This window comes from Balaenoptera acutorostrata, chromosome 3 (assembly GCF_949987535.1).
Source record: "Balaenoptera acutorostrata chromosome 3, mBalAcu1.1, whole genome shotgun sequence".
Taxonomy (NCBI): Eukaryota; Metazoa; Chordata; class Mammalia; order Artiodactyla; family Balaenopteridae; genus Balaenoptera; species Balaenoptera acutorostrata.
Window position 1 is genome coordinate 77,936,339 of NC_080066.1, and position 22,418 is coordinate 77,958,756.

At 36.6% G+C, this 22,418-nt stretch overlaps 1 protein-coding gene across 10 annotated transcripts in view; it reads right to left on the reverse strand.

Annotated features, from left to right (window-relative positions):
- RNF111 (ring finger protein 111) overlaps positions 1 to 22,418 on the reverse strand; it is a 94,871-nt gene that overhangs the window by 9,645 nt on the left and 62,808 nt on the right. For 5 of the 10 annotated variants that reach the window (XM_007165951.3, XM_007165948.3, XM_007165947.3 and 2 more), the window contains 6 exons: positions 19,444 to 19,638; positions 11,786 to 12,105; positions 8,285 to 8,546; positions 3,821 to 4,169; positions 2,002 to 2,154; positions 569 to 695 (listed from right to left, as the gene is read on the reverse strand). In XM_007165951.3, the coding sequence (XP_007166013.1) occupies positions 569 to 695; positions 2,002 to 2,154; positions 3,821 to 4,169; positions 8,285 to 8,546; positions 11,786 to 12,105; positions 19,444 to 19,638 (1,406 nt within the window). The remainder of the gene's footprint in view (positions 1 to 568; positions 696 to 2,001; positions 2,155 to 3,820; positions 4,170 to 8,284; positions 8,547 to 11,785; positions 12,106 to 19,443; positions 19,639 to 22,418) is intronic. The other 5 variants (XM_057543667.1, XM_057543666.1, XM_007165950.3 and 2 more) reach the window with 3 other exon arrangements.

The window sequence follows — 22,418 nt, forward strand, 5'->3', positions numbered from 1 at the left end:
TGCATGTATAATAAAGTGTCTTGGCAACCTTCTCTGCAGTGCCTCTACCCCTACAAGACAAAACTACTCACTTCTCTGTACCACACAATATATGTATTATGTGAAGAGCAAACTCAATTTTTGTGGAATTTGTTCTTTAGAACTCAAAATGGATCAACAAAATCTGAATCTGTTCAAATCAGATACAGAGAATTAATACAGTCCTTCTGCAGATCAGAAAATAAAGTATGAATGCATTAGAACAGACCCATTACCACTTACAACAAAATAAATCACATGTCCTAGGGAGAGTGGATCAAGATTGTCATCTTCATACAAAAGAAAAAAATTTGTCATTTTTTACATTGCGAAGAGTATATTTTACAATGCAAATACAAACACGTTTTAATATATCTAATACCTTCTTATGGCACAGTTTCAATCTAATAATAATAATTCTCAACTTCTACTGAAACGCCTATTAACAACTAATACATTAAAAATATTTCCAATAAAATATTTAATTTAGAAAAGGAAGAATAGTTTTTGAAGGCAACTATGTCAGAATTTTGAAATGTTCCTATTTTACCATTAAAGGAAGAGCTCCTAATTGCAAGTGATGAAGTCGAGGTGGTGCATGGTAATGGGCCAAGTGAGGATGCAATGCTCCAGGTGTATAAGTAGCTGCAGTCACTCCAGCTTCAATTCCCAGTTCCCTGACAAAAGAGGAGAACAGTTTAAATTTTAGACATCCTTACAGTGTCTTTATTATCAACAGAAATGGGGGATTATGTTTACATTTTTGTTTTTTGTTTTTATTTATTTATTTATTTATGGCTGTGTTGGGTCTTCGTTTCTGTGCAAGGGCTTTCTCCAGTTGCGGCAAGCGGGGGCCACTCTTCATTGCGGTGCGCGGGCCTCTCACTATCGCGGCCTCTCTTGTTGCGGAGCACAGGCTCCAGACGCGCAGGCTCAGTAATTGTGGCTCACGGGCCTAGTTACTCCGCGGCATGTGGGATCTTCCCGGACCAGGGCTCGAACCCGTGTCCCCTGCATTGGCAGGCAGATTCTCAAGCACTGCGCCACCAGGGAAGCCCTATGTTTACATTTTTAAAAGTAATCTGAAGATTCTTAATCTTACTTAGCTGAGAAAAAAAGATAATTTAGCCCAAAGGATATAACTAATAATTTCAAATTCATTTTAGGAATTAAAATTCGAAGATCCAATTTTGTGAGCATGAGGAGCAACGCATTTGTATTCAGTTTCATATCTCACAAAGGAAGGAAATATAATGGATGGCCCCTGAGGTTTCTTCCAATCTAAAAGTCTGATTCTTCTTGAGGAGCGTATAGAATAGAGGTTACTTTTTTGGCTTATATGAATGTGCTCCCAGGTCTTCCGTTTGTTGGACAGTGCCTCTGGATTGTTGGCATCAAGGACAATTACCTTATAAAGCAAGGGTAAACAAAACTTTAGAAAGAGTAAAATTTGGTAAATGCCAAATCTTCATTTATTTATTCTCATTTTATGTTTTGTCTCAAAAGTCACTGTGGATCAAGATCTCAATGACGGCCTACAGACAACAGATCCAGAAAGAAAATTACTGCAAATCTGCTTCCATTTCTCTAGGAAAGAACACAAGCCTAGAGGATGCTGGCTGGATTTCCCCTGTCAACAGCAGGGGTTAAGGGTGGTACAGCAAATGTGAGTACAAAGGTGGGGGGTGGTGGATAAAGAAGTTATGAAAAGTTTAGGGAGTTAACTTTTGACGGTAGATCCCTGAAAAACAACAACAACAAAAAAGCTCTACTCCTGTTTGACACACTCCCTGCCCCAGAACTCAAGCTGCTACTCTTTCCTCTCCAGGTCTCTTAGGACTCACCCAGAGACAGTGCTTCACAGATAAACTGGAATTCAGTTTCTCCACACTACCCTTCTCTAAGCATTCCACTACAAAGTATCTCTTCCAGGTTTCCACCAGGAGAAACTGAGCATAGCTTTGAAATAAACAAGATACTGACCAGGCAGATCTCTCTGGAGCCTGTCGAGGATGTGAGGACATAGTCTGAGGCACATGAATATGATGCCCATGACCATAGTTTGGGTGCATCCTATGTGGATGGGGTGGGGGGCGTTCATGTGCCCGCCTGGAAACACAGAACACAAAAAGACCACTGGAAATAATTGAATAATTGGTTATTTCTTAGTGTAGAAAAAATAATATCGTATTAACATTATAAACATCTACAGATTAGTCTTGAAATTAATTCTATAAATTATAAAAACATAATATAAAATAATTTAATGATTAATAATAAATCAAGAAACCATAATCCCACAAATTCTCACTGCTCATTTATTACAATGCCTCCAATCCGAGTATCACCCAAGGAAAAAGGCAGTTTTAACATTATCTTGCATAACTGCTTTACAGCAAATATTTTAAATAGAATAATAGGAACTAAATGAAAATAAAATTTTAAAAATTAATACTCCAGCATATGCTACAGGCACAAAAAAGTTATTTTATATACACATATAAAGCAGAAAAATGGAAACTATTTTATTTTGCTTCACCTTTATACTGTAATAACATTCATCCATTTGAATGGATAAAAACTTCTAAGAAAAACCTTTTAACCTTGTGCATTTTTTTCAAACACATGCAAATACATGTCAACACATCCAGGGCACTGACATTACCTCCATTCACACTTTATTTGTCATCCCAGCTTATGATATTTTCTCTTTCTAGTCTAAAGTCTGTCAAATTTACAAATGCAAATGGTCATAAAGTTCTAAACAAATGGCACTTAAGAAAAAACAGTTCCAGGGATTCATTTTTTATAGTCTAATTCTTACTATTAGTTTCAAACACATTTACAGATTTTGCATGTTTAATCTTAATTTTCTAGATACTGGAAGATATGAATAGGAAATTGGCAACTTTCTATATAAAGGGTCACTATATTAGAATGGCAGAAACAGCCGGAGATTCTGAATATAACCTTAAATTATATAACTAAAGAAAGAAGTTACAGATTATTGATTAGATCAAGAGTTTTGCAAACATCTGGAAGGGCCAAATAGTTAATCTTGTTTGCTCTACAGGCTACATGGTCTCTGTTGCAACTACTCAACACAGTTTCTGTAGTGTGAAAGAAGCTACAGACAATACACACATGAACAAGTGCAGCTGTTTTCAGGCAAACCTTTATTTACCAAAACAGGCAGGCAGAATTAGACCAACAAAGTACGCTGCCCTAAATTAGACTATCAGATCCTGAATTTTCAAAAGAAAACAAAAAGTTCAATTATAGTCTTTTCATAATGTTTGGGGAATATCTTAATATTTAAATTTATAAATAAACTAAGTTAGTAAGACTAGTTTTTCAATGTCAGCTGTTGAAAACTTCTACTAATACCCTTCTTCCCTCTGGTTGGTAACATAAAATAAATCAAATTCAATCTTTAATAACTTTACATCTTGTTACTCAGGATCACCAATTTTAACATTAATCTTTAGTATGGACTACTGAAGAAACAAACAAGAGATTAGTTTGCAAAAATAAATGACCTTGGGTTATATCCTGAAAGGGCTTTGATTTTATTAAATAACCTGATATAGATTTTTTTTGTCAGCACCTACAACTCAGGATAAGACGGAGGAACATTCTGGTTAGTAAAGAATTAATTTCCCAGTGAATTGAGGATTAAGTTACATCACTATTAATTGAGGATAGCTACATCACTTCTAAAGACTTTACAGGTTTAAAGACCAATGGAAATAGAAGGCGAAAGAATAAGATGTGATTATTCTTTTAAAAACATAAAACATACGTTGGATGCTGCATCATTCTCCTTCTTTGAACTTCCATCCTCTGCATCACTTCATGAGGATGCAGTCTCTGTGCTGTAGGTGCTGTGGCTGGAATATGGTGTGAAATTGGCTGGTGTGTGGGAGGAAGATGCTGAGGGACTGGTGCAGCGGTACTGGCTAAATGCGTTGGAGGTGGAGGTGCCACGGGGTGAGATGTTGCATGAGAAGATATTTGAGAATGGAAAGCATGTACAGGATGAGGGATAACATAATCCACTTGAGGCGGAGGCTGAGTCTGAGGAGGAGGGTTTCCGTGAGAGTGGGGGCAGGCAGAGGTTTGATGATGAAGTGGTCTTGTCAAAGAAGCATCTGTAAGAAAAGCACAGGCACCATAGAGTTGAGCACATATTGGCATAATACATTCCTATTATATTTTACAGACATATTAGCACATATTTAATTTTTATGAATACTTTATCAATGCTTGAGTCTACTTAGTCCTGTTTGGCATCTTGCTTTCTTCTTTGAGTAATCATAGGTATCTTCTCATGTCAATATATATAGCTTTACTTCATTCACAGCTTCACAGCATTCCACTATAGGAATGCGCCAAAATTTATTGAAGAAATCGCCATTGATAAAAACTGGAAGCAATCCAAAGCTTCAATAAACATCTGTATGATTCCCCTTGTGCTCTTTCATACATGCGTGTACACGAGTGTGTACACGCATGTACGTGCACACGCACACACACACACACACACTGCTCACAGAGAGTTTCTGTAGCATAAATTCCTATAAGCAGTTCTGAGTCTGAGAGAATAATTTAAATTCAGATACTGGTTGACAAAACACCCTTCCCAAAGTTTACATAATTAATTACCATCAGCAGTACATGAGAGTTCCTGCCTAATTACACTATCACTATATTTTTTAAATGCTAACCAGAAAAAAATTATGTATTATTTACCACTTAACATTTCTTCCCAGAATTATCTATTCATATTCTTAGCCTATTATTCACCTTTTTCTTGTTGTTTATAAGTATTCCTTGTATACATGCAAGCTTTGTCATAATAAGGTAGTATAAACATTTTTCCAAATTGTCTCCTATCAATTTTACTCTGCCATACTCAAGTATTTTGCTTTTGTATAATCAAATGTATAAATTATATACTTATAAATACATAAATCTTGTTTTCCTTTGTCATTTACTGGTTATAGAGCACTACAGAGAGGAAAGCAACTTGCGAGTCCTAGGCACAATTGCAAACATATACTTTCATTAGTGCACTTCTCCTGCCCCATGCTACTTTTCCTGTGCTACATTAAGAAGGAAGGGGCATATTTGCCAGGAACTTGCCACGGAAATCAGCCTTTATAAAGATGGTTTCACCCATTTCTTCATCCTGAATCTTTATGTTGCAAAGTGACTGTTGAAAAGTCCCTCAGAGGAATATGTATCTCTCTTACTCTAAGAGATGTGCATCTGTTTGAGGTCTAAAAATAAGTTTGTCTCCTCTTTGGATTTTAGTTCTAATTTCATTTTATTTGTAAGGTTTTTCTTGGTAGCCTGGTATGGAGCTACAGCTATTCTCTAGTTTCATTACAGAAAGACTGCCTTCAATTTTTAATTGCTTTGATTCATGCATCAGTGGTGAAAGTCAGGTAACCATGGACTCATTCAGCCATACTTCAAAGGAAACCCTGCTAGTATGTATTGTTATTTAAAGGAAATATTTAAAGGAAATATTCACTAAATATTCACAATATTTAAAGGAAACTTTCAATAAGCTCAGTGTAAGTTGTGACGTATTTTTAAACTGATTTTCTAAAAGTTATATTTTCAAATCAATGCTTTACTCTAAGAAGTCACAAAGCTCAGTACTTCTTGGTCATCAAAAAGGAAGTCACTAAGTTTTATCATTGTTAACTATCCTTCCTCAAATTTAGAGCATTTTTCCCAGTTTCATGTCAAGGTTTTCTACTTCTATAGTCATTATACAAGAAAAAATATTCACAAATATAACAGAATTTTAAAGTCTTGTTTTGGAATGAATCAGTTTATTTAACTCTTCATTAATCATTTTATTTTTTTCAACCTTACTGACATATAATTAACAAATACAACAATATATTCAAAGTGTATAATATGATAATTTGACACATGTATACCACATGAAATGATTACCACAATCAGTTTAATTAACATATCCATCACCTCACATAGTTGCCAGTTTTTGTGTGTGGTGAAAAATTCAGCCATCATTATAATACACTGTTTATCTAAACAAAACAATTACTAACCACTGTATAAAGGTGACATATTCTGCCTTCCCACAGACCATTTTGCTTCTTCTCTATTTTACGTGTTCTTGCCAGTAAAAACAAACAAACAAAAAAAGTTCTTGATCTTGCTTCTTAAAAGTTCAGCATGTCACTTTAACCCAGCAATCTCACTCCCAGGAAGTTACCCTACAGACAGACTAAAAAACTACAAACAATTTAAATGTCCATCAACAGAGGACTAATTTAATATACAATGGAATATTATGAGGGTATTAAAAACAATGAGCTAGATTTTTATATGCTAATATGAAAAGAAATCTAAGATGTATTGTTGAATTTTAAAAACATCAAAAATGAAAAAGCGGGCTTCCCTGGTGGCGCAGTGGTTGAGAATCTGCCTGCTAATGCAGGGGACACGGGTTCGTGCCTTGGTCTGGGAAGATCCCACATGCCACGGAGCAGCTGGGCCCGTGAGCCACAACTACTGAGCCTGCGCGTCTGGAGCCTGTGCCCCGCAACGGGAGGGGCCGCGATAGTGAAAGGCCCGCGCACCGCGATGAAGAGCGGTCCCCGCACCGCGATGAAGAGTGGCCCCCACTTGCCGCAACTAGAGAAAGCCCTCGCACGAACCGAAGACCCAGCACAGCCAAAAATAAATAAATAAATAAATAAAAATAAAAGTAGCTATATAAAAAAAAAGAAAAAGAAAAAGAAATAGCTGGAGAGAGAAAACTACCTCAGCTGTATTTAGGGCTTTAAAAAAAAAAAAATGAAAAAGCAAGAGGCAAATACTATGTTTGATATAATCCCATTTTTTTTAAAAAGGAGAGATATGTCATAATAAGATATGTCATAATAACGTGTAGAGAAAGAAAATTTCCAAAAGGTTTTATAATAAACTATAAACAGTTGGTACCTCTGAGGTTTTAGCATTAGTGGGAAGAAAGGAGAAGGGCTTTTAACTTCTCATTTTATATCATTCTGCAGTTTGAATTTCTTAGGGTGTACACCAGTTACTTTTATGATAAAAGTAAAACAAGTTTAAGTCTAAAACATTTTTTTATTAGGACATAAAAGGGGAACGGATACACTTATAAATTGCTTCAGTATATTATTTTTAAAGGGGAGGGGGAGAAAACCACACATTTTGAGTTCTCAATAAAAGATAATCAATTAAAGATGAATATCAACAAGTATTCCAGAACAGCCGATACATCATACCAGTGTTCACACACAGAATTTGCCCACTGGTCAATACTTTGCAAAAACTAACTCGTTTCAAAACCTTTTTTCTACCTTAAAGTTGCATTCTTGAAAAGTGATATATCACCAGATTTCATTGTACAAATTCTGGGTTGACTCCAGCTGTGCCTGCAAGACCCAGATTTTAAAAATTATAGGACTGGAAGAAGAGATCTAAGAAGATATATAACTGAAAATTATCCCTTGCATGTAATCAGAACAAAAGCAAATTTCCTTGCCAACTTTCTGGTTTACCCCTGGCATGAATTTTCAGTGTTTCTTTTAAATCAAAGTATTTAATAAGTTTCCATCTGACTATTAACCTATGATTTAACAGAGCAATAAATATATGTTACACAGCCTAAGGGTATTTCTCATTTCTTATGGTATCTCATAGATTTCAATTTCTTTAGAAAAGCCACGTCTGATTCTGCTTTAATTGCTTGCATCAAATGAGTACAGAAACCTTTCTGCAATTGGCAAAGCTTTCTGTCAAGGAATTTTCTCTTGTGCCTCAGTTAAGCTTCAGAATTCTTAATCCAAGTTTACTCTCCTATGTGTAGAAATGACTACTAAACTTTCAAATTTCCTTTTACTCCTAAAGGATAAATCTAATTCCTTAAAATTTCCTTTTATAGGAATCTAAGGTGCCATTCAATGTACGAGTTCATAGATATTAATTAAAATGTAAATGTTAGTATGTCAAACGACAAAATATACTTTTTATTATTTTCCCAGACCTTTTACAACAACATCTGCCCTTTTTGCCTTAGAAGACTGTTTTGGGTATGTGAGGTAAAGGGAGGATGAAAGAAGAAAAATACACTCCACTCTTAGGCCAAGGAGGTACTAAAAATCTATAAACTAGTATTGCTGAAAGGTTATTTCATGAGGAGAGGACGATGCTTCATCTATGTGCCTCTAAGCTCTTTGCCTGTTAAATTCATACTTACAAGGAGGCGGCATGTAATGTCGGCAAGATGACAGCGAGGCTTGTGGAGGGGGCTGGGGCTGGGGCTGTGCAACCACGCTGGATCCGTAACCATCTACTGATAATGGCTGGCTCGGGGCGGCAGCAGCAGCAGCCTGGTGGCCAAAGATTGCAGCTCGGGAAGAGGAAACAGGACAGCAGGGGTCAAAGGCAGATGCTCCATGAAAACCACCACTTCCATGACTTCTGATACCACTGCTGCTCAGGTCTACTGGCAATGCCTGCTGTATAAAGAGGAACTATGTTTTATCTTTCTGAAATTTGGTCAAAACATTGTTTCATGTTATATTATAAAAGTACTCCTAATGCAATCTAGAAAAATAGAATCTATGAATTTAAAACTGGTAAAAATTTTGAGTGTGAAGACCTACTGAGCACCAAGAAGATACTGTGTGCATCTTGGACTGTAAAAATTCTAGTGCTCATACACTTAAAATTTATAATCAATTTTAAATAATCAAGCATGAGATCATGCTGTAAGATGAACAAAAGTTAATATATTATTTTAAGATCTGTTTCTCTTCCATTATCTAGATTTTAAGAGAGAAAGAAACTTTTAAATCATACTTCCATATCCTCCTTTACCCCAAAATTCTGATTGGTAATTTAGGACTCCTTTACAAAACATATAATCATACCACTGAAAACATTTAAGGCTCCAGGTAAAAATTTGTTCTGTTTTTAAACTGTACACAGCAAGCATTCAACTGAAACTCTAATAGTGCAAACATTATCCAAGATAACAAAGGCCCTAAGATTATTCAAGCTAAACCATTAGCTAGCTTTTCCTCATAACTTTTTTCGCTTAAAAAAAAAAAAAAGATTAAACCATGATTACTTTTATTAGGAATATAATTTTAGGGAAGGCCCATTTACCAAGTTGGAAAATCAAAGAGTCTAGATTCCATCTCTACTCAAAAGTAATTAAGTTTTTTCCCCTGAGCACTTTGAAAAGTCCTTAGTAAAACACTTTACCTTCTACTCTAGAGCAGATTACAGAAACAGACTTGCTTCTTTATATTCTTAAGTATTTTAAATACAAGTCTTTGCTTAGTGTTCAGTACAGCTGTAATTTTTAAAATGTGATTAAAGAAAATAAAGATGTTATATATGGAATCACATGCAGGAATTGTTCAATACTGAAAGATGAGGGGCTAGAGGTGAGGAAAGCTAGGGTAATGCATTTATTAGAGGCCCAGGTCACCCAGCCCAGTGAGGAACCATAGTGGTCTTTGTACTTTTTTTAAATTTATTTTGTTTTATTATTATTATTTTTTAGAGACAGAGTTGTCTTTGTACTTTCAATGGCCTCCCAGCTCAGAGGATAACAGAAACATGAGAAACTCTGGATACTAAAAGGGAAGGAGGATGATGGTACAGGAGAAGCTATAGGAAGGTGAAAAGAAAGAGCTACTTTCCTCTTCTATATTATGTGTCTACAATCAATTAAGTAAATGTCTGGGCTCTTTCTTTTGAGTTGGCAAATACAATATATGCTCCCAATTTGAATAAATAAGGTTTAAGAGTAATATTTTAAGATTGTGAATTATTACTTATGGTTCAAATACTTTCCGTATTTTCCTATTTAGGTTAAAATTTGGCAAATGGACTGGAATATCCACATACTATGAAGGTGAGAAAATTTCCTATCTTCTTCTCCAGTCAGTGATTAAGAACACTCCCAGGGAGTGAGTAAAGTAGGGTGAAGGTCCTCCTAGAAGGAACCGAGGGTAAAGTTAAAAGTAGAGAATAAAAATAAACGGGGAAAAATCAACACAGAGAACCCTCTTCCTCACAATTCCAACAGTTCATTCAATTATTATTCTAGAAGGAAAAGGGAGGGTAAGCAAAATGGCACAGAAATGGCAAATATTACTTTACACATCTCATAAGTAGTGCATAGCACTAATTAAACTATTCTCTCAAAAGAGAAAGCTACATCCAAAGGAGTAGTAGAGTACACAGTCAAGTGACTGCTGCAACTTCTCTCGTCAAGCCTAATCCTCCCCAATCTTTCTCTGCCTATCTATAGTCTGACACTCAATCATAAGACATCCACACAATTATAAATCCTCAGATCAGTCTGCCTCTCCTCAACTTCCTGCTGTGTCCACACAGGTCTCAAACGGAGACTATACGAGGCTACCTCATGAGCATGTGGCTAATTTCAGAGTCCTACAAATAGCTACATCAATCTCAAACCGTTCATATTTCCAAAACCGCATTCTCTGTTTACCTTCATACCCATTATAACCACTGAATGCCTGATCCTGCTGATTCTTCTCAAGTTTTGTGTACAGTCCAAATACCTCTACTTAGAGATAGGTGAGTAGGCTACATCTATATTTTACACAAAAGAGATTCTTCCTCTAATTAACTCACTCAGGTTGCTTCCTCATTCCCAAGAGGTAGAACAGGTCTAGACAACCCATAGATGTTAATACTTAGAACTGTTATCAGAACCAAAACATCATCTAAAATCTCTTTAATAATATTTCCTACTAAACCCTTTCAAATTTCCTTTTGGTATCAGCAGCTAGTTTTTTCTTCTTAAGGGAACACCCCACTTTCTTAATTACTTTTAATTTGTCAGAACCAGAAGAGATAACCAGCAAAAATTTAAAAGATGAAGCAAGTACTTTAGGAAAGGTCAGAGGGTACAGTAAAGCAGCTGCTCTGAACTTCTTCTTGACTTTTTTCTAGCACATTTTTTAGCACGTGTCACTTACAGTTTTAAATTACATCTTTTGCTTTTTAAAGTATGCACCACCAAGGTTTACGTCACAATTATACACAGAGATGACGGAGCAAAAGTTAAAATAGCACATAACACCTCACTTTATTTACTCCATGTGATCACCAATATTAATTTAATATTATTTGACATATCAAGCACTCACTAATAATATCAACTAATTTACTTAATTCACAAAAAATTTCTTATAATTTTTGCTGACATTTCAATTTCCCACAAACTAAAAACCTCATCTGCTCCTAAGAAACTATGTCACAGGTTTGCATCTGAGACGGCTGTTTATTTCTAGATGAGTGGAGATTATAGGGAGGCTGCAGAATAAGAGGTAGGGTAGAGGAGAAAAAAACTGGAAGAATTCCCGAATTTCTCATGAATTAGGTTGACACTGCAGTTTCAACACTTTGTTTGAAATAAAATCCCAAAGATTTAGATCCACCTACATTTAACTAAAAACACCTAAAAACATTCCAGAATAAAAGTTAGTATCACGTCCAATTATCTACATCCCTGGCCCCCTCAATTAGTTGCAATAATTTACATGAGAAAATCCTAAATACTTAATTTTAAAAAATCACACATCATTGAACTCTTGCAGGGGCAACAAGAATGACTTATTTAGCATATAAACTTTATCATTAGGTTTTTTTTTTTCTCCTGAAGGAACCACAATTTTAAAAAATCAAGATGAACTCATCAAATTCCACATACCTGGTCATGGTAGCTGGTACCAGAACTACTATTTGCTCCACAAGGTGCTTGTACTTGTGGAGGTCTTTCCACAGGGCAAGTGGGATCACCAAAGGAGGGAGACACTGGGACAGCTGGGTGGGGAGTATGATGGTGGTGGTGATGATGCTGAAAATGGTGGCCATGCTGCTGAAAGCAACTTGTGTGTGGATGTCCTAACGCATGGTGACTCTGCGACGACCCTCCACATGGCGAGTGCTGGGGACAGCAGGAAGGTAACCTTGGCATCGCAGGAGGGCCAGTTTCCGTTACAGCACTAGATGCAGCTCTCCTTGAGTCATCTTGAAACGAAAAAATGCATAGAACCAAATGATCAAATATCACTGCGTAAAAGAAAGTGTATATTTTATATATGTGTATAAATAAGTAAATAATTAAGAAGTGATTACTGAATTCAAATATCTGTAAATAATAATGTGATACAGTCACATTCTTAACACGCATATCCTGTAATTTCAGGCAGTGATCTTCACTGGGATTTTCAGGCAAGCTTTAGGAGGCTTATATTTACCATGATGTTTAAATATGGCAATAGATCACCTTTTCCTAGGTCACTATAAATTATTAGTTTTAAATTGTATTTTAAAAACTCTAAAATATCATGGGAGTCTTTTTCCATTATATGCAACAAAGCTAAGGTTCTCCTGAGCTCCAGAGCCTCTAATAATATAAATCATTCCTATATAATGAAGACTACTATGTACTTCTTAAAATCTTATCTTCTTAAGACATAACTACACGGGCTTCCCTGGTGGCACAGTGATTAAGAATCTGCTTGCCAATGTAGAGGACATGTGTTCGAGCCCTGGTCTGGGAAGATCCCACATGCTGCAGAGCAACTAAGCCCATGAGCCACAACTACTGAGCCTGCGCTCTAGAGCCTGCGAGCCACAACTACTGAGCCCGCGTGCCACAACTACTGAGCCCGCGTGCCACAACTACTGAAGCCCCTGTGCCTAGAGCCCATGCTCCGCAACAAGAGAAGCCACTGCACTGAGAAGCCCGCGCACCGCAACAAAGAGTAGCCCCCGCTCGCCGCCACTAGAGAAAGCCCACGCGCAGCAACGAAGACCCAACGCAGCCAAAAATAAATAAATAATTTATTTATTTTTTAAAAAAAGACATAACCACCCAACTCACAGCATATCTGTCTAAGTCTCACTAACTTCCAATGTCTTTTCCCTTCCTCTGGTCTCTAAACTCAGACCCAATAGAACAAAAGAAATAAGACTCTACTATGTCAAAAATTAAAAGTCTCTTATAATGATCTAGTGACTCAAGGTTGAACAGTGGGAAAAAACATGGAGTCAGATGGGCCTGAGTTCTAATTCTGAGCCTGTCTAATCTGGAGCAATGTGACCTTAGGAAAGTTATTTAACCTCTTTCTCACCTATTAAATGTAGCAATAATTGCCTTGCATGGTTGTTGTTAGAAAAGATAATAATCTTCTAGGTATGAAATATCCGAGTCCTGATTATGCTCTGTCACATGCCCAGTTATTTTGAAGGTATGTTCTTCCATGCCAAAAGAACAGCAGAAAGTGTCCCCAGAAGGTTTATCCTAGTGTTTCAAACTCCTCTAAAAAAAAAAGCACCCTTTCCTCAAACTACATATTATGTGGAAATTAGATAAAACAGATAAAAATGGAGATAATTTTTTTTACTTAAAAATAAAAATTAGAAGAGTGGAAAACCCAAATCCCTGTCCTTCCCTTCCCCCACCCCCACGTGACTCATGAGGCATCACCTCAGAATCCTTAGGATTCTGGAGTACCACTGTTCTAGCCTTTTTTCTAGAGTAACCAATACCAGGTATACCCTGCTCCTATTTGGCTCACAGTACATAGCTATTCTCTTCTGGGCCAATGTACCAAAATTAGGAATCTTCTGGTTCTTTACAAATAATACAAAAATCCAACCGAAACTGGCTTAAACAATAAAGGGAATTTATAGACTCACATAAATGAATCTGGGTGGGGATGCTTCAGGCTCTGATTGATGGGTTTGACTGCAGTACACCTCCCTGTAATTCTCCTGGGTCTGCCCTCCCATACATGTCCTATCCTGCTTTTGCTGATTCTCTTCTGGGCAAAGTCTGTGATCTAAACCCTGTTAGGCAGTATCTCTATTCTAAATCTGTGTATATTGGTTCCCCCCACCCCAAGTTCCTACTCTGGCCTTCTTGGGCTAATTTCCTGAACCCTTTTGTAAAGGTTCTTAACCTCAGAACTAGAATTCAGGAGTCTGTAAACTTGGATGGAAAAAAATTACAAATTCTTACTAATCTCTAACAGCCTCCTGGAATTAGCACTACCTTGTTATCATCAGTTGAGAGGTTAAATATTACAAATAATTTGTATCAAAAAACAATGAAAGTCAACAAGCTGTTCACTTTTAAAACATAAGTGACAGCAGATTCAAAGTCAGTTCTATAATTAAATCACTTTCATTCATTTGCATTCCAAATTTCTTGAGTAACCTGGACAGAGTCACAACTGGCATACCTGGAAATGACCATGATCAACAGCCTATCTTGGCTATGCTGAATCAAACATTAAGTAGCTATTTCCCAAAGGCTGTAAGATTTACAGCAATATCATTATTATAGGAACTTTACTTCCTACAACATTTTCAGGGTTGTATCTCAGCCCCCACGTCAAAATGTTACACAAGTAAATGTCATTTATTGTGTGTTACGTCAGAAAAGAAAATCGAAAACCTTTGGGACACTAAATCCATTCAGTGGATGGACTAAATGACCTTCATGATTCCTTCCAACTATGACACATTAATTTTACAAACCCAGTTATTTGAGGATTGTGTGTAACTCTAAGATTCAGGAGATGAGTCTGTAACCAGAGCAAGAGATCTAGGGACTGCTAGGGCCATGACAGAAGTGACAGATATGACACTTAACCTGTTCGGAAATGATTTGCCCTCTTGGTCTTCAATTATTTCAAATACAAAACTCAGAGTGAGTGAAGAGGAAGCACAATGACTTTAATATCCTTAAGGCTGAACACATATTTAAGGGGTTATATGATTAGCAGTATGGCCCCCAAAAGAGGACTGACCTTATAGCTCTACTTCTTATGGTACAGTTTTGGCTTCCAATTAAATTAATATTTATTTTCCTACAGTCCAGAAGCTCTCTGTTGCTCAAACAAGGTAGCAATCCAAAGTAAAGACAACTGAATCTCCTCTTGTTCAAGAGTTACTGACCAAAGAAAATTGCCACAGAGTAGAGGCGAAATACAAAGACATCTGATTGAGTAAATAAAACACTGCCTTTTTTAATTAAAATTAGGCCGCTGAGTGGCCACTAAAAATAGATAATCACAAATCTACACCAGAAGAATTAACTCCACAGCCCAGTGACACCAAGCTGGTTAAAATACTTTTATTGTAATTCTAGGAGGATTACTGAGATGTACTCATGCATTTATTCATTTATTTGGCAAGTCTTATACATAATAATGGCATGGTTAAGGATCTACAAAGGTACTGAAAAATGAAAGTCCTGGCCTTTAAAATAATGAATGGATATTGTCTGCCTTTGTTGTTTTATCTCTAGAAACTAGAAACATGCCTGCACAATGTAGGTGGTTCAATAGCGCTTGCTAAATTTAAGCTAACCTCACAAAGGAAAAGAGGCATGCCTGCATTGTTGCAGCTTAGTGCTGAAAAAGAGAAAGACTTGATCTTTGGTCCTCAAGGAGCTCATCATCAAGTACAGAGAAAATTTAAAACAGAAATCAACCAGTATTATAACAGAAGCATTAGGTTCTAGGTACAGTATAGAGCAACACTGCCCCCCAGGGAATATCTGGCAACACCTGGGGATACTTTTGGTGTCACAACTGGAGGGGAGGTAGTGCTACTGGTTATTTAGTAGGGAGAAGCCAAGAATGCTGCTATGGCTACCGGGGGGGAAGGGGGGTGGGATGAATTGGGAGATTGGGATTGACATATATACACTACTGTGTATAAAATAGATAACTAATGAGAACCTACTGTACAGCACAAGGAATTCTAATCAATGCTCTGTGGTGACCTAAATGGGAAGGAAATCCAAAAAAAGAGGGGATATATGTATACGTATAGCTGATTCACTTTGCTGTACAGCAGAAACTAACACAACATTAAAGCAACTATACTCTAATAAAAATTAAAAATATAATAATAATGCTGCTAATATCCTACAATGCACAGGAAAACCGCCCCCCCCAAACACACACAAGAACTGTCCAGCCCAAAGACAATAGTGCCAAGGTTGAGAAATCCTGGCATAAAGAAAGAGTACAGGATCCAAGTCAGACTTTGTAGGTTTGAATTCTTGCTCCACCATCATATAACCTTAGACAAGTTACTTTACCTGTAAAATGAAAAGAACAATAGAATCTGCCTCATAGGTTATTACAAAAATCAGAGTTAATATAAATAAATTATTGACCAATATTATGAGTTCAACAGATGTTAGCTATTATTATCCACTACAATTGTTAGCACTGTTTATGTTGTGCTCCCGGTGTCTAGAACAGTGCCTGATACATAGTATGCAATCAACAAATACTTGCTGAATAAATGAATATATAAGATATCATATATGCATAAAGCTAAGAACATTGAGAAGTCAGATGATAAGCTGATTGGGGCATGTTGAGTTTGAGGTGACTGCAGAATGGTCCAGAAGAGAGGCGGTTGGATACGAAAACAAGGAGAGTGTTCTGGAAGCACAATACGGTGAGTCATAGGCATACTGATGGTAGGTGAAAACACCTACAGTTATGAGATGGACAAGTGAAAGAAGGGATGAAAATAGAGTCCTCGGAGAAAATAAGGTGAGAAGAAAATTATTGCCAGATTTTTAAACATCATGTTTGTTTGTTCTGAAAGGAGTCAGATTTAAAGTTAAATGAAGGAGTTTAAGGTGAAGAAGATCCACTTAGGTGTACATAGACATAACACAAATGTACACGTGCGTGTACGAAGGGAACGGAACCAACACAGATGCTGAAGACACAGGGAAGATAACTGATAAAGCAAGGTCAAGGACACAAGAAAGGACAGGAGGTGGAGCATAGATAAAGAGACTGGAAACTATAAGAAGGAGTTAAGAGACCAAGAGTTAGGAGATATGGATAGGTATAAATACACAAAAGTTTTTATTAAGGGGGCTGGAAGTTACAAGTATTCATGCTTGAGAACCTTCATTTATTTTTTTTATCCCCCCTACCCCCGGAAATGAGAGTCTTAAGAAGAATAAGAGAATTTTGGAATAGACACTGAGGGGAAGGAAAGGGAACCGATTGAGATATATCACACTATGACAACTTATTAACAAAAGCCCAAGATTAGATACCATAAAGTCATGAGGCACCAATCTGCATGGTTCTATGATTTTTACCAGTCCCATTTAGGAACCTGGATAAGAGAGAAGCTACATGGCTCAAGTGATTCAAGGTTGGAAATATACCAGAAGGTGCAAAGTAAGGAAAGGATGTGAAGAAAACAGGTGAATGATGTTCTACAGTCTTGGAAGGTAATAAAGCCAGCAGAATTGAACGCCCCTAATGTAATCTGAATATCTGTATGTGCTTCTATCAGATTCATACAGAGGAACAATTTGGCCTGGAACAAGGTTCTCCTAGTCTAGAGAAATACAACATGAGCAAGTCTATCCCAAAGGTGGTCATTAAAAGATAGAGTAATATCATGAGAAGGCCATTCAGGCAATGAAGTTACTACCTAATAGATAAAATGTGAATCCTAACTAAACAAGGGTGTTAAAAAATAAGTACATAAATAAAAGCTTTGAGACTGTCTTGAAATAAAGTTGGGACTGTTTCACATAACATCTAGGTAAGCATAGGGTACATAAAGCTACCAGGAAAGACAGTGCACTCAATAAACGAAATAAAAGCCCATTTCACTTCTGCCTACATTTTTTTTTTTCAACGACACCCCTGAGAAATCTCCTTGTTTCCTCAAGCTTTGCCTCAAGTTTCCAGGGAAGGGAGATCTAAACCAGACACAAGCAGTTTTCCAATCTGCTCAAGGTAAGTTACAGGGATATTATAAGAATTAAATATATTATTAAAAGCAAAAAAAGGATAGAAAATATATGGTGGTTTCATTATTAATGGTGATATAGTCAATCTACAAGCTATAGGGTCTATGATGTCTCTGTTACTAAACAGCAAGTTCCTATCTCTGTGCCGTCATTCAAGAGCGAAAAAAGACTACTTTAAGACCCAGTTAATCTGAGATAAGAGTTAAAACTATAAAACTCTTAAAAGAAAACAGAGGAGTAAATCTTTGAGACCTTTGGTTAGGCAATGGTTTCTTAGATATGACACCAAAAGAGTAAACAACAACACAAAATATTGGGAAAATGACATCATCAAACTTTTTAAAACTCCCATTCCTATTTTCAATTCTTTTGGATACGGATCTAGGCGTGGACTTGTGGGTCATATGCTGCTAACTCTGTGTTTCACTTTTTGAGGAACTGTCAAAGTGTTTTCTACAGTGGCTGCATCATTTTACATTCCCACCAGATATTAATAAAGGTTCCAGGGGCTTCCTTAGTGGCGCAGTGGTTAAGAATCCGCCTGCCAATGCGGGGGACATGGGTTTGAGCCCTGGTCCAGGAAGATCCCACATGCTGCAAGCAAATAAGCCCGTGCACCACAACTACTGAGCCTGTGCCCTAGAGCCCGCAAGCCACAACTACTGAAGCCCGCGCACCTAGAGCCCGTGCTCTGCAACAAGAGAAGCCACCGCACTGAGAAGCCCGTGCACCGCAACGAAGAGAAGCCCCTGCTCACTGCAACTAGAGAAAGCCCAAAGCCTGCAGCAATGAAGACCCAACGCAGCCAAAAATAAATAAAACAAAATAGATAAATTTATAAAAAGAAAAGAAAATAAAGGTTCCAATTTCTCTATATCCTTGTTAACCCTGCTTATCTTCTGATTTCCTGTTCTTTGTTTTTGTTTTGTTTAATTATAGATATCCTGGTGGGAGTAAAGTAGAATTTCATTCTGGTTTTGATTTGCTTTTCCCTAATAACTAATAATGTTTTCATGTGCTTCTTGGTCATTAGTACAAGTGACCTTCTTCTTTGGAAAAATGCCTATGTAAATTCTTTGCCCATTTTAAAACTGGGTTGCTTTTCTTTTTATTGTTGAGTTGTGCAAGTTCTTTATATATTCTGGATACTAGACCCTTATCAAATATCTGATTTTCAAATATTTTTCTCCCATTCTGTAGGCTATCTTTTCACTTTCTTAAAATTTCCTTTGATGTACAAAAATTTTAAATTTGATGAAGTCCTGTTTATCTATATTTTTCTTTCGTTGCTTGTATTTTTGGTGTCAGCCATTCAATTCTCCCCCATCTCTTTCAGTTGAGCTATAATACTTCAGTAACATATAGCACACAGACTCAAATATGAAGTCATAGTCTAATTCTAATAGAGACCACTTTGTTCACATATGATGCTTATTCTAAGAATACACTCTTGCTGACACAGCTAAAATCTTAAAAACAACAATCCTTTTTCTAATAAAGAGTCCCCTCCCTGCTCTTCTTTTTTTTTTTTTTCTTTTTTTACATACCTCCTGTAGAAGTACCAGTCATACTATTGCTTGCAAGCATAGGTGAAGTCTCTGACACTGCGGAGGGTTGGCTACTAGTGACAGCTGAAGCAGTATCAGAGGGCTGCTCAGAGGTAGATGGATTTGAATTGTTAATGGAAGCGCTTGTGGTTTGTGATTCCATTCTCGTGGAAGTGGTTGGTACTACAGTAGGTTCTACAAAATACAAAATGTTTATTTAGCATTTCAAAACAAATTAGGTAATGGGTTATATTTTAATAAAAGCTAACATTTTTATGATAATTATTAAAACAAAATATGAACCCTCTAATAAGTACAATATACAGTAAAAAAAAAGTTTTCATAAAGTTAAACTGCAACATTAAAATGACATGTTACTGCATTTTTAAAAACCCAACACATATATGTATATTCCAATAATTCAAAGGACTAACTAGTTTTTTTGGGTAATGACCATGTAAGTCTTCTGATCACAAAGAAAAGAGGCAAAGTAAAAGTCCCTCTCCTATGTTTATACACATTGTCACAGGCTGTTAGAACAGTATACAAATTGTACTTTCTCTGGTTACATTATGGATTCTAGAGTCACACGGCTTGGATAGCAATTCTGATTTCATCACTGACAGTATGATCTAGGATAAATTACTTAACCACTCTCTATTTCCTCACCTGTAGAACTAGGAAAGTACAGAATTTTCTTCACAGAACTGTTGTTAGGATGAACAGAGATCACACATATAAAGCATTTTATATGATGCTTTACAAGCAGTAGTCATTCAATAAACATTAGCTATGATTTTTAATAACCGTTTTAATTTCTTTCTTACATGCCTTTTTGTACGTTTTTCCCCCAATTTTTTTTGCCAATATTAATATTCATCAGTGCTTTCTAATAAAAATTAAAGTTTTTGTAGTAGAAATTAAAAGAAATTTCAGGCAGACCTTAACTTATGAATGAGTTATACTTTAGACCCTAATTGTTAAATGACTGTTTAAAAATTAAGAATAATGGGAATAATAATTACATACTACTACTACTACTAATAATAATAATAATTACATAGTCACAATAATTAGACCTGAATTATCACCCTTTAAATGTGATATACAATGAGAGGACAACTATTCTATACAATGAAGTGAGGTACGCTGATTCCTGAAACACAAATAGTACCTGTTAGTCTATATGGGACCCTGTACTTCAGATGCTTAAAGAAATATATTTGCCTAAACATAAAAGGGGGAGGGAGGAACCTCTGTTGATATGCAAATAGTTTATCTCAGTTTCTCAATCTTAGCAGTATTGACAGTGGCTGAATAATTCTTTGTTGGAGGTGGGAGGGGAGGAGGGTGGACTGTCCTTTGCACTGCAGGATGTTTAGCAGCATCCCTGGCCTCTACCCATTAGATGTTAACAGCAGCACTCTCCCCCAACCGTGAGAACCAAAAGTGTCTGTAGATATTGCCAAATGTCTCTAGGGGCACAAAATGGCCAGTAGGTAAGAACCACTGGTCTAACTGATAAACTTAAGCTTTGGACTTATTTTTAATAAGATAGAAGCCTTCCACTAAAAGAAACCAGTAGGGAGAAGGGGGCATCTCCTGATCACTGGAATACTTTTAACCTAAAAGTAAAAGTATTCTGTTTGAACTAAATTCTAGTGGGTTAAAAGGCTACTCTGTCACATTTTGTTACTTTACTGGATGGCAGGTGTCACATGGGAAAACACACAAAAAGTTTCCAAAAGAGCCATCAATATTTAACTGAGTAATCTTTAATTAATCCCTATTGTATTAACCACTGCCTTACAGATAATTTATGGTGCTTCAAAATAAAAACCGAGACATTGTTAAATGAAATGTAGACAATGGGAATAAATAACCTCTTAATAAACATCTTAATTCCAAAGTACTGCTACTCTGAAAGTTATGATCATCCAAACTGCAAACAGCCGATATAAGAGATGATTGCACAAGGCCCCTAACTCTTCCTACCTAGTGAATGTACCCTTTTTCCAATTTATAGCTAACTGCCAAAATTAACAAATTCATATACGGCTTACTGTCTCCTTAAGGAAATTATGACTGACCATTTCCTTCTAAGATGTAACTATTACTATCTGAAGACAATTCTCAATATGAGGGAAAATTCACATACGTATTCATATATTCATACTTGCTACCACTTTCCCTAACCTCTGTTTTCCAACTCTAGCTTTATTTCCTCAGTTACTTGGGTGCAGCTGTAAGCCAAAACAAAACACTAAAGCTGACCAGCACATAAGGTAACCATATTATTACACTGAAGGATAACACAACTTTTAAAAGCAAACTGAACATTTCAAATAACCAGTATTAACCAATTAAACTCAGTTAGGGGCTTCCCTGGTGGCACAGTGGTTGAGAATCTGCCTGCCAATGCAGGGGACACGGGTTCGAGCCCTGGTCTGGGAAGATCCCACATGCCGCGGAGCAACTGGGCCCGTGAGCCACAATTACTAAGCCTGCGCGTCTGGAGCCTGTGCTCCGCAACAAGAGAAGCTGCGATAGTGAGAGGCCCGCGCACCGCGATGAAGAGTGGCCCCCGCTTGCCCCAACTAGAGAAAGCCCTCGCACAGAAACGAAGACCCAACACAGCCAAAAATAAATAAATAAAAATAAAAAATAAAAAATATAAAAAATAAAAAAATAAACTCAGTTATATTGCTTTTCTGTTCTGTATTTTTAAAGTGTTGTTTCTATTTTTCATAGCAAAGTTAAAGTATGATAACAATATTATAAATGAAAGTATCAATAACACATAAGTCTGAGGATAGATCAAACCACCTCTTGTAAAAATAATTTTTTTCTAATAACTACCAAGCAATGAAGTAATAATCAGAAAGAATTTTTAGACACAACTTACAAACTGAGGTTATTATATTAATTGAAAAATAACATTAGGATACCTGGCAACTTCCCTGTAATTTAATATA